The sequence below is a fragment of the Python bivittatus genome, unplaced genomic scaffold (genome assembly GCF_059951505.1).
Source record: "Python bivittatus isolate LINGU-HERP-01145 unplaced genomic scaffold, Pbiv_v1 ctg000700_np1212, whole genome shotgun sequence".
Taxonomy (NCBI): domain Eukaryota; kingdom Metazoa; phylum Chordata; class Lepidosauria; order Squamata; family Pythonidae; genus Python; species Python bivittatus.
The window spans coordinates 27669998-27688449 of record NW_028277098.1 but is presented as its reverse complement, the minus strand read 5'-3'; the positions used below and the strand labels follow the sequence as shown (position 1 = coordinate 27688449).

The 18452-nt window shown below is 37.9% G+C and overlaps 1 protein-coding gene across 2 annotated transcripts in view; it reads right to left on the bottom strand.

Annotated features, from left to right (window-relative positions):
* Positions 1-18452, bottom strand: part of LOC148214158 (uncharacterized) — a 316019-nt gene that overhangs the window by 275357 nt on the left and 22210 nt on the right. For both annotated transcript variants that reach the window (XM_088153832.1, XM_088153833.1), the window contains exon 2: positions 11763-11884. In XM_088153832.1, the coding sequence (XP_088009958.1) occupies positions 11763-11884 (122 nt within the window). The remainder of the gene's footprint in view (positions 1-11762; positions 11885-18452) is intronic.

Sequence of the window (18452 nt, the reverse complement as noted above, 5' to 3'; positions counted from 1 at the left end):
TTGTGCCAATATAAGCAATTGGCCAGCCAGGTGTTATGTCATCCAGGTAACCTTGCATCAGTTAGGAGCATAGCAGTCACATTTTGCAGCAGCCGCAGCCAAGTGTATAATTATAAGCCCACCAGGCTCAAGACAGTTTGCTGCCTGAGGCTGAGTAACAAAGGACACCCTCTCCTGTTGGCCTGATCCAGCAGCTTTATTTTGTCTCTTGTGATACAAAACCCAAAGTCAGTTTTCCTACCCAAGAAGAGCACAAGAACTGATTTAAATAACCAGCCATCTCTTCTTCTTTTACAACACCTCAGATCAGTTGATCGAAGTGGCTGCTTCATTTTCCTCCTGATGCAGGAGAAGGGAACAAATTCTTTCTCTTGGTTAGGATCAATCCCCCACATACTCCGGGAAGATTTAATAATGCCATGAGCAGGGTTTCAGGGAAGCATCACTTTCTGGTGCTGGAACTTGTTTTATTCCTGCTAACAGATTTGTTATTGCTTTGGCATTAGACAACTTTTTGCACAGGACTGTCCTATTCAAATAATTTTTAATCCTTTTTTTTTAATTAAATTTTGACAGGTATGTTAATCCCATTGAAGCCTTTCTGATTTTCTTGGGAATTTTTCTTTGTTGCCAATTATATTAGTGCATTCTGGGAGACCCTGTGGGCCACACATGGCCTATATATTCTTCCTCTTTGGCTTATGGTATTGTATGTTAAAAGTAACTAATAGATAAAAATGAGAGCCAGTTTGATGTAGTGGTTAAAGACATTGGGCTAGAAATTGGGAGACTATGAATTCTAGGCCTGCCTTTGGCACAAGGCCAGTTAGGTAACTTTGGGCCAGTCGCTCCTTCTCAGCCCTGGGAAGAAGGCAAGGGCAAACCACCTCTGAAAAAAATTGTCAAAAAAATGGCAAGGACTTGTCCAGACAGTCACCAGTAATCAAGACTCATTCAAAGGCACACTCACAAAAAAGGTATAAACCCGGTGATATCTTTGAAGAAATCTGACTCACATATTTAGTTATATCACATTTACAGTATAGCTGCACTGAGTTTGTAGTTTACTCTTAGATACGCTGACATTTCAATCAAAGAAACCAAAGCGTGAAAAAAGCCAAGCAATCCAGAAGCATCAACGATAAGCTGCAAGAAAGGATTTGTGTGCAATTTTGTATGTAGCTACTCAAAAGTGAAACCCCTCAGTTTAAGGGGACTTACTTCCAGGAAAGGTGTATTGATCTGCAGCATTTCAGGCTTGTTTATTTCAAGTAGAGTGGACATTAGAGAAGATAATGCAGAAATGAATTCAAAACACCTAGGTTTATGAAGAATGTCTCCTGTTTGTTGTTTCACTATGTAATTTTTGTTTTTTTTTCCTTTCCTGTTATTGTTGGGTTCAGTAGCCATCTTATTAAAAGGATGAAAGTATTTGGTATTTTATGAAGCATATGTAAGAAACCAGTTTTGATATACAGGCATTGCTCTCTGTTCCTAAGGAGCCATATTAAGCAGGAGTTCTCTCTAGCACCTCTTTCAACTTTTCATTTTTCTGGGGAAATATATAACATCACCATCTGTAGGTAGCCATTGTCATGGGAAATATTTTTCTTCCACCTTCTGAAAGGACATAATTTATAATATGAAATTAAAAGCATCAAATTAGTAACCCAATCCCTGTATTCCAGTTTAATGAAATAGCGCCTTCATTGCGTTATTGTTTTGTGCCACTGGACCATTCTCTTTTGTTTTACAAACAAAATGTGGCTTTCATTAAGAAAGAATTGTGTGAGAGAGAGACATATAGACATCCTTGGTGCACTTTGAAGTATGTCTCCCAGAAGTCACAGTGCTCTCATTTAAAATAATATTTTCTTAATTTGTTCTCTAGAACTAGGAAGACCATGAATGTTTTTGTCTTTGTAAAAATTAGTTTTAAAGGTGGAACGGGGATGCTGTCAGATAGAGCTGTGGAAATCCTTGGAAGAAATACAACGGACACATGTATGAAGCACCTTTTTCAAGCAGACCTGAGCCATGTCTTTTTCCAGCCACTTGCAGTAGGTTCAGAAGCTGCTCCCAACTGCTTCCATGTTTTTCCCAATGAAATGAAGGGGCTGTCTGCGCGCACTCATGTGAAGCAGCTTCCAGAGCCACCGTGGAAGCTGGAAAAAAGATATGGCTGCTTCAGTGATTCAAAAAGAGGTGTTTGATATGTTCTCCCCCATTCTTACAAAAGATTTGCACAGCCTTAATATATTTCCTCTTTGCTCACTGTTTCCAAGTGGGGTATATGTACACTGGGCAACCAGAAAGGACATGCCTGAAATAAAGTCTGGGGTGTCTATTGTGCAAAAAGACCCAGATAGAAGACTTTGGACTAGTTACAAAGTGTATTTGTCCACAAAATTAAAATACCAAGGTGGAAGAAAAACAGATAAGGGGGTGCCTAAAATGTCTGCAGATTATTTGATTAATCTATTTTTAAAAAGACCTCTAAGGTGCTGACAGGAAATGTGCCTGGCAAGCAAGGAGTAGAGCTGGCTTTAAGAAGAAAACACATTCAGCTAATTCTGAAATATGAGTTCCTTGTATTATATTGGAGCCAAGAGGATAAGCAAATGCAAAAGCATTCTGATTTACTATTCCAATATACAGGAACTGTTTTTCCTGCCGAGTTCCTGACCAACGTGTCCATCACTAACTATGGCAAAATATTCTCAGCCTAGCATAATCTGAGCTCATGGCTTTATTTTTACAGCCAAGAAGGGACAGGCACACTCCAGCAGCTGTAATGAACTGAGAAGTTCTCCATTTCACAGCATTTGAAAGCTCAAATCTACATCTTCACACTTCGAAAGTGACTACAGTGGATTTTTTTTTTTTTTTTAATGGCAGCAGAGAATTCTTCATCGGCTGTCCTGGGTCAGCCATCTTGTTCAAGTGTGAACTGTTTTTCATGGAAGACAGATTGAACAAAAGGGGAGAAGCTCAACTACATTTTCACATTACAGAGATAATCACTTTATTTTTAAAAACTCTTAAAAGTATGTAAATTTTCCTTTTCTTTGAATTGAGTTTATTCGGATTACATTTTTAAAAGAAAAAAACGTCAAAATATCATGCAAGAAAGTAATGTAGGAATCATATTTCTTGTGTATGCAGTAAATAAGACAAAGATTAAATACACCCACTGGGTCACATTTATTGTTCTTTGAAACTAAATCCTGATTCTGAAAGATATATGTAGATTTGGTCTGAAGGTCTATGACACAGGAAATTTATTGAAACAAAGCAGATTGGTGAATAATTTGATAAAAGAACACCTGGGAATCTTATTTAGATTCCTTGAATTCTACATCAGTAGAAAAATGTAATTTAAGTGTATGAAGGGAATAATATATATGATTTTTATAAATATGGAAGGGCATACAATGGAATATATAGACTGTCTCCCAAAGACTGAAATAAAAGATTTTGTGTGAAATATATGAATGGATTTCACATTCCTATTAAAAAAAAATATAAAAACCATGGGAGAGGAGGAACTATTTGACCATTAAGCTGGGAACAAGATGGACCTGGGGGTTAATCAATTCATCCTGCACCAAGATCATGACAAAAATTCCCTTCAAAATTACTACTCATCCCAACAGGGAAACTTCCAATGATCTAAGAAGGCAAAAAGGCTTAAACATGAGGCAGATTTTCCCCTCGTTTCTGTGGATATTTTTAAAGTTGCTGTCAGCAGCCGAATTTGGGGAATTCATTTTCTCTCTTCCCTGTAACAGTTCAGAAGAATGTTTGCAGACTGAAGGACCTCCAAGGGATCTCTATGGTCACTCAAAGTCAAGGTGGAAGGTGTGTTTTGTTCCATTGCAGTAATGTTCTCTAGATAATTTTCAAAACAATTCACACAAAGAGAAAAAAGTTAATGATTACTTGATGGCCACGTTCAACTATTACACTAGAAGCTCAATCAGCTGTGACTCTAGTGACTCTAAACCACTGCTATTTACATAGCTCCCTCCTGATTGCTTCTGGTTACAGAACAGTGTGGCAGAATGTTGGGAAACCAGATGCAATGTTGGCAATCAGTTTTGATAAAGAGGTATAGATATTGGAATTTGATCTGTACAAATCAGCCCACAAAAGGTTTTGCTTGTGAGAGAAGTGCCCCTATGGATCCTCTCCTTAAAGTGCTACAAGTTCTTAAAGCTTGGAATGGCTGCTTTGAGATTCTGAGAGATATGGACAAACCGAGGAGCAAGCCTAGGAGCAACTGTGTCAAACTCTGAAAGGGCTGCCAAGGGCATCCACAGAAAGCAGTCAGAAAAGTCAAAGAGTCTTGTCCCTTTTTTATGTATGACATGCAAAGAATGTAAAAAAATGTGCAGGCCTTTGATCACACAATCATGGCCATGATTGACTCTTCTGACTTCTTCTACAGGTGGTCTGGTGGCTGCAGCAGCATTGAAAATTTGAGGAATAAAGCAAAGCTACTTTATGAAAGAAAGAAAGAAAGAAAGAAAGAAAGAAAGAAAGAAAGAAAGAAAGAAAGAAAGAAAGGAAGGAAGGAAGGAAGGAAGGAAGGAAGGAAGGAAGGAAGGAAGGAAGGAAGGAAGGAAGGAAGGAAGGAAGGAAGGAAGGTTATATGGCTACCCATCTTGTATACCATAACTCATAGCAACAACAATAAAAACATATTAGAAGCAATAAAAAACTAATTTCTAAAAAACAATGCCCTAAAGCAGCACTCCCTAATAACAACCACAACAACCATCACTTGGCTCCAGCCTCACCCCATCCCAATGCCTGGGGAAAGAGCCACATTTTTAAAGCTTTCTGGAAAGCTAGAACAGTCGAGGCCTGCCACATATCAAGGGGGCGAGTGTTCCACAAGGCAGGGGTCATACTGAGAAGGCATACTTCTTAAATCCTGCTAGATGACAACCTTTAAGGAAGGAGACCTGGAGAACACCCGTCCTATCTGATCCAGTGGAACAGGCAGATACTGTCAGGGGCAGGTTGTCCCACAAATAACCTGGCCCCTTGCCTTGACAAAGATGATAACCAGCACCTTGAATTATACCCAGAAGGAAGCTGGAAGCCAGTGCAGTTTGCACAGCAGTGGTATAATATGGGCAAACCAATATTTGGGGACCTCAGGGACACCTGAGACTGCATGTGCTGCTGTATTGTGGACCAGTTGTACTTTCTGGATAGTCTTCAAGGCATCCCCATGTAGAGTGTGATGAAGTAATCTAACCATGGCATTGACCTAGGCATGAGTGACTGTGAGCAAGGCCTCCCAGTCCAGGAATGGATGCAATTTGGCACAAGATGGATCTGTACAAAGGGCCCTCCTAGCCACAGCTGCCACCTGCTCCTTGAGGAAGAGCTGCAAAACCAGGACCACCCCCAAATTGCACACCAGTTCTGTCCAGGGAAGCACTACCTCATCAAAAGTCAAACATGACTTCTCTGGATCCCAAATTTAGTCAAATAAAAACTGAACAATAATTATTTGACAAAAACCATTGTTCAAAAAGAGCGTAATGGATCTTCAGGTATATGTGTTTTAAATAATGTTATTAAAAAAGTAGTATGTAGCAAATATATAGAGAAGGGTAGATCTACTTAAGAATAAGCTGTACATAAGGCAGTATTCCTGAATCATAAAAGTTTTGTAAGCTGACTCAGACTCTGATGAAAACAGGATATTGTCTGAATAAGTAATTTCTGTTCACACTCATAGGTGGCTCATAAACAAACAAAAGGAAAAAATAAGTGTCCTAAAACATGGAACACATACCTGCAAGTGGCAAGATTCAAATATACGTGCTTTCCATATGTAATTGTTCAGCAACCAGAAAATCTTTAAAAACATTTTGGCCTTCATTTGGCCAATATTCATTTTCTTATTGTGTGTGTATGTGTGATGGAATAACAATATTCTCTGTCATGCAGTATCAATATTGTCTGGCAGTTTGATTGAAAAAATGTTAATAAGGAGACAATAAGGATTAAACTACCCATTTTAAAAAAGGATAATCTAGAATTTCAAATGAGGTCGTAATTAGTAACTTACTAGTCAAGAGTCATGAGCCCTCTTATTTGTTTTTTATTTCTCATCTTACTGCCAAGATAACTTATAAACAACAGCAACAATCATCAATAGAGCTACAATAAATATTTTTTAAAACAAATTTAACTACTGAGGGATCCTTCCCAAAGACAGTTACTATAGGTAATATTACCATAATATTCCTATCCTGAAATGGGAAAGAGGAAAGAAGACAAACAGAACACACTGCTGGGGTAGTGTTCAGCTCCCTTTCCTATAATGCAGTTTTCAGCTCTTGGCCTCATTTCTCATCTGTTATATGGAGACAATGCTGGAATGCCCTTCCATTTCTGAAATCCTGCAACTAAGGATTCCATCGCTTGAGTCCAGCTTACCTCTGATAAAGAAAGGTAGATGTGCATTCAACTCTATAAGCATTGGTACTTCTATAACTCCACTGCTGTCGTTCCCCAAATGCAAAGCAACTATTTCATGCTAAACCATGTTCATCTTCACCACAGCTGGCCTTGAAATGCTGAGCTCCAGCATTTCTATTTGGAAGTTGTCTTCAGAGAAGTTCCTTCTCTTGCTACACAGCTGAGCTGAATTAAATCTGCTCAGGGTCTCAACAGCTTGGGATCACTGCAGCATGGAGCCAGTCCAGGAGTGACATAAATGCCACATATGGAGGTGGTCCATGGAATCTTTTCCATCATTATATGGACTATTTCTGACAGGCTCACATTTCTATAAATGGGTATTGTTCTTACATATACTGATGAACACTGGCTAGCATTTTTGCTATCTATTATCCTCATGCTATGGACTATTGCATGGAATTCATTTTATTCCATGTTCTCTGATTTGTTTGTCCATACTAACCCTTTGCTAATATGCTAATTTCCACAGAACTTTTCCCAACAGTCAATAAATGAAATGTATTGTTTTGAATAGCTTTGTTGCAATTATTTTGTTCCATGGTACATACTAATGCAGGAGCCAGAAACTGCTTGAGGTGCAAACAATTTATTGAATGGGAGCCAATTCTTATCCTCACTTTAAATAGAAGGATCAAATATGAGTCCCAGATAACCCACAGCAGATGTAGGAAGAGCAGAAAGAATGTCATTGACTAAGGGTAACCTCCTTATTTCAAGGAAAAAAGTGGGGGGCTCCTTGCACACATGCACACAAAATGCCCAGTTTGGGGGGGGGGGAGAGACTTTTTGGAACTCATCAATACTTTATTACATGGAATAATCTGCTGTCTTCAGCCAGTAGCCTTGCCTACTCTGTATTAAGACCTGGATAACATTTCTGCTACAGTTTAAAAACTCAATTTTTGTTGTACGTTTTTGATTTTTTTCTAGAAGCTTTGCTCCCTTTGATAGAAATGACATCTCTAGAACACTATTTTTATCTCTTTTTTTTTTGTCCTTTCAACGAATTCTAAACTAATAAAAGTCATCATCTTAGAATCAACCATGAGATGGATGAAGACCAATAAACTCATGCTAAATCAAGACAAAATACAAAGAAGAAAATATTACTGTTATTTTCTTATTCCTCTTTAATAATTTAAATGACTAAAGAACTGCAGCTATTTCATAGCATTTAAAATCTGTTGTACAACTTTCATAGGGCTGGCTTTAAATATGCTGTTGGGCTTCTTATGCTGACATACAGTAAGTGATCAAAAGGGGTGACTGTTTTGTGTAACTCAGGAACTAAGGCATATCTTCAGCAGTCCATTTCAAGGCACTTTTTAGCTTAAATCATAGCAACTCAATATTATAAAACCCATATCTAAGACTTGAATAAGGGACAAAAGATATTTCTAGCACTAACAAAGCATTCATGCTATTGATTTTAGGAAGAGGAAGAAGAAGGGAAGAGGAAGCATAATTAGGTTTTTAAAAGTCTCTTTACTGTGAAGGTTTAACCAAAGTAACAGAAAAAAATTGTGGGGAAGGTACACTTTCCAACAATTAGTCAGAATTTGGCGGGGGGGGGGGGAACCACACAATGTTAAATTTTGGGCTGTTGCCACTTCCCCGTCTTTTGGCACCCACAGAATGTTTCAAGCATCATGCAAAAGCATCTGTGGCAGCGTGAGGGTTAAATGAGATATTTCTTTCCTTTGACAGATGGTTAATTTACAATAATTATTACTAAATTCAGCACTTAATAAGTTAGATATGACAAATCCGTGTGCAGAAAGACTTGCCAAAGCACAATTCTTAGAGTCCTGGGATGAAATGAACCCTGCAGTACATTCACTAGGCTCATAGACGTGAGCTGAGGATAGCAGGCTGAAGCCCATTTCAGCTTTCCTGTAGCTTATTAACTCTTTAATAGCATCTGTTATCTTATTAGCACATATTGCAAGGAAGTCATACAACCTAGCACATCCATCAGTAAACTGAAGTAAACTCTTAGTCTCAAGCATAGCGTTCACTCTGGTTTGGTATTAAACATTTATTCAGTATTCTAAGAGGGGGAATTGACATGTGGAATATCTGCACTGAATGTAGAAACTCAAGATGGGTTTTTGTCTTCTTCTCCATGCAGAGCAGAGAACTATACAAGAGCAAGAAATCCTGCCTGTGTCTCAGTGGAGAAAAATCTCCCAGGGACACTTGTTGATCACAGTTGTCCAAAGGAAGTTTTTCTGTTTTTCCATTCACACAACATGCTGATCCTTCAATTAAAGACAACAAAATGGAGAATGTTCACTGAACAACTCTGCCCTAACAAATCATCCACATTATATCTGAGAGCCTGGTTCACACAGCATGTTAAAACAATGGCTGGATGCCAGTAGCACACTAAACCACAAACTACGTAACCCATTTTACCCTAGACTATTGTTGTGGTACAAGCCCAGCCTGTGAGTAACCTAGATTTGTAATTACATCATGGAAAATACAGTCCTTCTGATCACTTCAATATTTCCAGAGGTAGGAGTCCCATTTGTTGAATTACTAATTCATAAACACGAGAGTGTTTCTACCAGAGGGTCATTCAGAGGGCACAATGTGCATTTCTGGGCCGGAAAGCTGTTTCCCACATGTTATATTTTTGAAACAAAAACAATGGTATCTTTAGATTTATTTCATAAAGTTCGTAAATGGTAGACAGTAGGGTCAACTTACCTTTTTTTGTGGGGGGGGCTCATGCCTGCTTTTGGGCCACCCCAGAAGACAACTTTTGTGGAAATAAATGATAACAAAATGTTCCAAAATTATTTGTACAAAACTCTGTCAGTTAAAAATAAGTACTATGTTTTGTATTAGCCTTTCAGTTCTCAATAGAATTTTAGCTCATAAATAAAGGGGAATGCCAGACTAAATCAGTACTAGTTTAAATTTTGGCAAATTGCAGGCTAAGAATAAATGTAGCGTATGACCCACAGGATGTCTAATATTTCTTCAAAATATTGGCCTTCCCATTTTCTTTTTTTTTCTATTTGCAATTTATCGAATGTTTGCAAACTTTAAAAATCTCATCAAGCAATCTCCAGTGTTTTCATTTCTAATTAGTCTTCATTATAGCCAGATATTATAAAACCTGTATATGCGCATACATAGGCATGTAAACACATAATTACTTATAGAGATCTCTACCAACACAGATATACAACAGAGAGGGAAAGGAGGTGGTGAGCTGGTTAGACACATTATGACTATAATTATTATACAATACACATTTCGAAGAAAGTCTGAAAAAGCATGTTGTTTTCCTATTTTACAGAACATGTGCCCTCTTAATGGGCATGAACTTCATTCAGTTTTTGAAAAAGATGTACTTGACCAGTTATTTCTCTGAATACCCATCGTTTTCATCCACTTCTTCAGGTAAACATCCCAACAACCAAACTATGTGTGATTTTAATTGCATTATTCTCACACACAGATTATCAGCACATGCTCCCTAACCTGTATTGATGCTTTAGCATGGATTGATTTTCCATGTCTTCACAATGCATTGCATATATATTAAAAAGTCCTGCTTATTTCATTAGGCTCTATTCATTTCACAATGAAATCTCTCCTATGCAAACGTTCCACTTGAAGTTGGGGATTCCATTCCAAACTATTTCTAGAAAGGATTCCTTAAACTCAGGCAGAACTACACGTTTAAGATTGTGTGTACTTTCTATGCATCAGTATGAATATGTTGAAAGACTTCTTTCCAAAATGATTTGTCATAGGAGAAGCCTATGCATATGTAATTACATATGTATTGCATATGTAACATATGCAGAACATTCCCGTGTTTATCTTGTTACTGAATTCCATTAGAATTCAAACTTTTAAAATCCAGGAGACCCTAACTACTAATGTATTCTAGATAGGTTGTAGATATAAGTCCAGGGTTGTTAGGTTCATCTCAGATCCATGGGGTCCACAGGGGGCCAAGTGACAAAATGTGTGTTGCAATATGTCGACATAAAGTCCCTCCCCTTACGCACTTGAGTGAAATGTCATGACACAAGTACAAAAGAATGGAACTTGCATTGTGATGTCATGATGCACATTTGGTTATTTTGGTGTCATATGGGCATCATCGATGTTTACACTGTGCTCACCTAAAAAACATTATTTCTTGGTACCAACATACATTTAACCCTTCAGCTTTGCACTTAAATATACACTGTTCAGGAGTCAGCAGCCTTTTCAGGTGGCAGGCATTATCGCGTAGTTTTGCATGGTCCCAGGCACCCCTCTCCAGAATAACCACATCTGTGAACACAGATGTTGTGAGATTTAGCTGGCTCACAAGTTTTTGGACCAAATCAATAATAACACTAGTTGTTGATTCCAACATAGATAAACCTGCAGCTCAGTGAAGCAGCTCTTAATCAAATCTGATGGCAATTTAGGAAAAAATTATGTGTTGGCTGCATTCACACAATATATTTTACATATATGGTAGTCCTTTGGGTTTGAAGACACACGGTTGTGCAGTTCATCTGTGGACAGGGAGGTGGCTCTGCAGTCTCAGTCTGGAAGCAGAGTCTAGCACAATGGGGGCACTGGAAGTCCATTGTTGTAGTAACTGTGGGTGTTGTTCTGTGACGCTGCTCATGTTTTTCTATCAGTTTTTGGCAGTGCCTGTCTTCAAAGCTGGTGGAGGCTTCATAGCACAGGACTCGCCAGCAGCTTCTGTCAGTAGCCACAGCTTGTAGTTCCCTTGGCTAGATGTCATGGTGATGTAGGGTTTCTTTCACGGTGTCTTTGTACGCTTGCGTGGTTGACCTCGAGGTCTCTTCCCAGACTCCAGTACACTATAGAGCAACTGGCGAGGCATATGGTGGTCACCCATTCTGATGCCGTGTCCCACCCACTGCATATACACTAACGTAGGCTAAAAAGTTGGGCAAAACACATGACTGTACTTGCATATGACATCAGGATGTAAGTACAAAAGGCTGGGGTTTGGATCTGACATCACAATGCATGTTTTGCCATTTTCTTCATCATCACAGTTTGTACTAGATGCTTCTGTGAGAATTTTGCCCTTTCAAGGTTTCTGAAAAACAATAGCCTTTCAAAGCAATTGCAAAGAAACCAGTGAAGGCTTACTGCAGTTTTATCCATAATACAATGGTGACACACAGATGCTGTCACAGGAAGAGTGCAAGATTGAAGATGCTAAATTGGAAGGCTAGTTTCTACATCAGTTCTCTTACCTTTTGTATCCAAGTTAAAAGACATTTCTCGTGAGCAAAGAGATTTTTGCAGTCACAGAAGTGCAACAGACCGTCACAGCCCATCTCATCTCCTTCCCGGCAGATAAAACATTCTTTTGACTCTAATTAAAAAGATTAATAAAGTAAGAGAACACATCAGGTTTACATCAATCAACTGCCCATGTGGTTCATATTATTATAATTAAAAGTTATCTCTCAAATTGTTGGATGAAAGTGCCATGATCTGCAATTGAAAACAGATTGAAGGGAGTTTTCCCAACTTATTATATTTTAAACAGTCAGATTGGAGCAAAGTTCTGGAGATAATATGTTCAAAACGGTCCTTAGAGGCAAAATGTCAGCAATCATATATTTAGGTCCTTTGAAAGGCTCCTTATAAAAATGTGCATTGTGTATCTGTATTTTTTGAAAGAAAAAGAGTAAAACACAATATCAGCCAAGTCCCCTTAAATGTTTGACTGCAAATCATAGTCTTAGGCTTTTACTACTCAATCATTAAATCACAAGAAATATCTCAGTCCTAATAACGCAGTTCTATATTCCTTTGGGAGATCTCATCTCATAAAGGACCTTGCAGGCTTCAGGGCTAAAACTTCCTGCTCCTGCCCTGAGTGTGAGAGTTGCTGCTCTGAGCCCTGAAAAATATATTGACTGCATTCAGACAATCAAATCTAGGCTTAATAAAGTGAAATATGAACAAACTTTATGGAGTTAAACAATATATTACATCCAATTACATCCAACCTGGGAACACTGGTAAATAACTTCCAAGTAAGCCGGGCACAGTGGGAAAGTATGGTTAACTGTCTAGACTATTTCCTTGTTCATGTGAAGGAAGCAGCAAACCAACTCACTCATATATGTCATCACTGAATGCGACTGCCTTTCTGACCAACTGATACTTAATGAAATAATAAAATAAAAGAACGAATTATTCTGGCCTTTAATAACAGTCCACAACTTCTGTATTCTCCTTTAGCCACTAGGCGGCAACGTTCTAGATTAGGAACTAGTACACCCATCAAATACCTAGGACATACAACCGTGATTATTCACTGAGTGGTGAGACTGAGAATGCTACTGCATTCCTATCAGCACACTCACAGGGCTCGTTAATAGTACTGGTGTGTAATTGTGGTGTCCATTGTTTGAACATTTGGCCTATCTCATGCCAATTTCTGCAAGACAAGGCCAAGAACAGCGGTGATCATTTTTATACCACCATTGCTGACATCTAATTCTTGTTCTAAACCTTGATTCATTCCATGCTGCAGTCAGAAAACCATGAAGACTTGACCACTATGATTTATCATTTTCTGGAGGTGAGGAGAATTGGCACATCCTCTGGACAAATTTCCCTTCTCTCTGTTCTTGAAATGTTAGTGGAAGTTTACATATGTGCACCTTCTTAGCACTTGTGCCTACATGAAACAAAAATGATATACAAAACAAGGCTTAAAATGTGTCACTTATGTCATAGTAGTGCTGATCCTCTCTTTAAAAGGAGCTCAATTCATCCATGTGAAATAATTGCACCAAATCAGAAAGCTTTGCCATCAGTTTATCAGGTATCTGTCAAAACTCCCCATCCCATATTAAAGGGGTCGATTGGTAGGTGTTTCTGCACATCTGCTGATGGGTGCTAGGTCAGGAAGACAACAAAGCCAGGGGAATCCACCAATCCCTGGTGTTGATGGGCTCCATACATCATAAATAAGGAGAGCTCTATTTGCCAGCTCTGTACCTGTGCAGGTTAGGAATCATCAGTGGGGCCAGTAAATGTTACACTGGTGTAACATTTTGCCAGTTTAGGGACAGATAGATAGTGCTTTAACTTGGCCATAAGGAAGAGCTCTGGAAGGCTTTTCCCTGACTAGGGCCTATGTCACTTTGTAAATAAACCTAGCACTGTCAATCTATCAAATGTCAACCAAGCTACTTTTATTAGTAGCAAGCAGGTACTTTAGCCTTAGTAAGTGTCCAGTATGCCTAATTGTTCAATACAGAGCAGGAAAAACCCTTTTTATTCTATTTATAAGTTTCCCAGAGCAACTGGCTGGCTATTATAGGAAACTGAATTCCAGATGTAATGGACCTTAATCTGGTCTAACAAGAAGATTTATACAAAAAACACAATCTGACATTTACAAAGTGACAGAAGAAATAATAATCCATTCATTCCTATATTTGTATTGAGAAAACAAGATTGTCACGCACGTTGATTGCAATTTCACTTGCAAGTCAAATGCATGTTTTTAGCAATGCAGTAGAAAAAGAATAATGATACCAGGTGTCTGATAGAGAAAGCTTGTTAGAGTTTAATATATATGACAAATTGTTCAAGAACAGCTAAATGTGACCCAACTATAGCTTCACTCTTTATAGTATTCTGCTGAGTAAGGACTGGGTATGTAAATTAAAATAGCCTCAGGATGCAATACTTTTCACCTGAACTTCCAATTTAGTAGGTTTCTTAGAACACACACACACACACACACACACACACACAGACACACTTCAAGAATTAAATAATGAAACACTTGCTCTCTTGTTCTTTCAGTTGTTCTTTCTTATTTTCAAGGTTGCTATCTTAAACACATTTACTTAGAAGTGAAAAACACGTTTCAGGATGGTCATCTCAACCAACTGAGAAGAACCAATCTAGAACTAGCTAATAACTGCAGTGAGGAATCTTATTAGTCTGTATTTTTATAGACTATCAACAATCAAATTTGTATAGTACAGACTAATCAATGGATTGGAATGCAGTTAGCCTTTGACTTATGCACTAGAAGTAGCTTTCAAGTTCTTGGATAAAAAAACTGTACACACAATATGTGATTTTAAGGGAATCCACATACACAAAATCTGCACAAAACTGGTGTTTAGGAAACAGAATGGAAGTCTTTCATGACTAAGCCTGTTGGGAAGTGATATGAACAAAGCAGATCTTTTCAACTGCTATGTAATTTAAAGAGTATGCACAGTTGGTGGGATTCAAAGACAAAAAAGTTAAATTGCTTTGAAGAAGGTAGAAAATAAAAGACTCCCCATGCACAAATTCATTATTAGATGTTTCAAAAATAATTTTAAAATATTTTCTACTATTAACACAAAGCATGGCAGTATAATTGCTAAAACCCGGATGACATTTGTTCCTCTGAAATATGAGTATGTGTAATGGATGGCATGAGCAGGGAAGATTCTGGAATGGAAGTTCAAGGTTGCCAGGAGGGGGGAGAGACGTTCCAGAGCAAGCGCCTCCGCAGCCTGCAACAAGAGTGTGGGAAGACGAAGAGGACAAGGCTGGGCCTTCCCTAGAGTCTCATGGGGTATATCCACTAGTTGCTTTAGCATAGGTTTAGTCTGGCGAGATTGATGTGAGGCTCAGCCCAAGAACAACAATGAGGCAATCCAGTACAATTCAGTTCCTTTATTAGCTTGCACCTAATGGACAGAATCTCGCCAGACTAAACCTATGCTAAAGCAACTAGTGGATATACCCCATGAGACTCTAGGGAGGGGCCAACCTCATCCTCTTCATCTTCCCACACTCTTGTTGTGGGCTGCAGAAGTGCTTGCTCTGGAATGTCTCTCCCCCCTTCTGACAACCTTGAACTTCTATTCCAGAATCTTCCCCGTTCATGCCATCCATTACAGCATGCTTTCAAAAGTGCATCCTATTATCTCAAGTGACTGTAGAAACAATGAAATGACTTATTTAAAAAAAAAAAAAGCTGAGGAAAAAATAAGGAGGCCAGAGAAAGAAAAATAGTAATTAAAAAAAAAACACCCTGTTTTTGCTGGGTTTCCACCAGGAATATCCTGTATACAAAACAAGCAGTCTAACCACTGTGCTATTGACCTATCATTACAGCAAAGGCATCAAAATACTTTCTTCAAGAAATGCTTTGAAAATGAATCGAGGGGTATTCCTTCCTCTGCAAAGTAGTTAATAAACTTCTAAGGTTAATTCATAAGGAAGTAAAACATGCCAACCAAAATAGACAGGAACTCTCGAGGCATCATAAGGGGAAATCAATACTTTAAAACTACAGCAGAAAAACCGGTGGTTGCTTTTGCAATGGAAGAGAGGTGAATAAAGAACAGCGTCATCCATTCCTGCCCTCAAAAAATAGTGACTAACCTGTTGTGGTATTGGGTAACTAGGAAGTATGGCTAAGCCCTTAGATTTATGATTCAATGTTGGATATTGGAGCAGCAGCAACAGCAGCACCGATTTGTATTACTCACTGATTGCCCAGATTATGCCGCTGTGAAAGTTGTGTAGATCATTCTCAATGTACTTCATGTCATTAACTCAGTATTGATGTCTTATTGTGTTCCATGGCTTTATTTTTTAATCAGTGGAGAGGCGGGATCTGTGTTTGGTGTTGTACTTGGATAAGCAACTACCAGGAAAAAAAACAGGCAGCGGATGAGACTGGGAGGACCAAAACATCCCAGAAGGCGGCAACGGTAAACCACTTCCATACTGTTGCCAAGAAAACTACAGAGTTGCCAAGTTCAATTCAAGGGACACTTCACCTTTATCTGATATTCAAATTCTTGAATTTAGCTTTCCAAAATAGATACTCTGTTTTTCAATGCATCTGTCTAAAATATTTCTTTAATCAATTTTTGAGCAACGAACCACAAACACTAGACAAATATGTATCCTGCCCCTAATTTGTGCCTCTATGGAATATATTTTGGCAGCTCAGACACCACTGAGTCTGAGTCTAAAAAAACACATTGCAGATTTCTGTTACGTGCCTATCTCTTAGGTTCTACTTCATTACTAATAGTTTCTAGAGGATCATCTAACTTGTTTTATCAAGATGCAATTAGAATTTAGGTTTCATAAAATAGGGAATATGTTAGGATTAATAAAGTGCCTTTAAGAGAACCAAACTAAAGTTTGGATGCCACATTGCATATATTACTGCAATTAAACTTTTTGAAGATGACTCTCTTACAATTTACTTAGTCTCATCCTTATTAACCAATACTTAACTGATTGTATGTTTCCAAATGGGACTGAATGGAAAGAAAACCAAATTACATGCTATTAGAGCCACTCTCAGATTTGACATTCCATCTAAAATGATACAAGATTAAATTTTTTAAAAAACACCCAGAATGTATTGACCTTATTGCTGAATTAATCCATATACCAGTAAATTTAGCTTGAGCTTTGTACAGAGAAGCCAAATCCTTGTTTGGCTATATAATGATAGAAAAAATTCTTTATAACAATCTTAATAACACAGACAGAATGGGGAAGAAAAAGGTGGGAGGAAACCTTCCAGAACAGATAAGCATTTAAAAATTGTATTGGTCTTAAAATATTACTGTTAGAGGGATGACAAATACATTATAGAAGGGAATATAAACATGTCTCATAAATAACTAAGAACAAAGTTGGGTGGTTGAGTACTGAAGTGGACAATAAGGATTCTGAACTGGACTTGAAATAAATTTATGCCATATCCTGTTCACCACAAACTTTTCACAAGATGAACCTGCCTGGTGAAGAAAACATCTGAACTATAATTCTACAAATATTTTAGTTGCCTGTTTTGCTACCTCCTCCAGACATGGCTCTTGAACATAGCCTATATATAACTAACACCATACTGGATTGCGTTTTAGTCAACAAAAATGTAACTAGGGGCCAGTGATGACTATTTTTGGAAGTTACAAAGTGTAGGAGGCTGGAAGCCCCGTAGAAATGATATATTTTCTGTTAACATTTTTGCAGGCTTGCTTGCTTGCTTCATTTATTTATTTATTGTACTACAGTGTTTCACAAAGGCCCTTGTGATTTACAACACATGCAAAAAATACACTAAAATGTCTGTGCTAACCAAATTAAAAATTAAATAATTAAATCAATTGAAATTCAATTAAAATGTCTATAGTAATAATGAATAATTAAATACATTTCTAAAATAACAAGAGTATCATAACATAGCCAGCAGATGGAATCATCTAAACCACCAGCCAAAGAGCTCTGTTTAATCAGTTTTGGAAAGTGGCATTAATGGGGCAAGTCTAATTTCTTTTCCATAGAACTGGAGCCATAACAGAGAAACAGTGCCTCCTGGCATTTCCTTTTCTGGACAAGATCTAGTTTAAATGGGATTGTCTACATGTCAGTGAGGTATCACCAATCTATTTCAAAGTCCTAGCTGGTTATCTATAATGAGACTGTTATAGCTGAATCTTTCACAGAACAATATGATGATATATGGCATAGCCTGACAAGTCAAAACATTTTCAAAGTTAAAAATGTTGTTCCAGTCACATTTCATTATATTTTTTTCTGTTGTGCTTACATAGGACTTGGTATCATGCAAACGTCAGGCTGAAATAAGGCCAGGAATCTTCACTGCAAACTTTTTAGCCTATTCTAAAGAATAATACACCTTCTGTTTGCAAAGAGTTTTTGTGTTCAGAATGTTGAACTAACTCTATAAAAACATGGCTTTGAATCTGATTCTAGGACTTAAAGCTTATTGAATGTTTTTAAGCTAGGTGCACATTTACAGCTTGTGGGTACCCAGAGGATGATTACTGAGTAATCTTGTACTGTTTCAGTATCTGCAGAACCAATTTTGCTAATCCAAAAGTTCAAGGGAAAACTCACTGATAATTCCTTGTCAG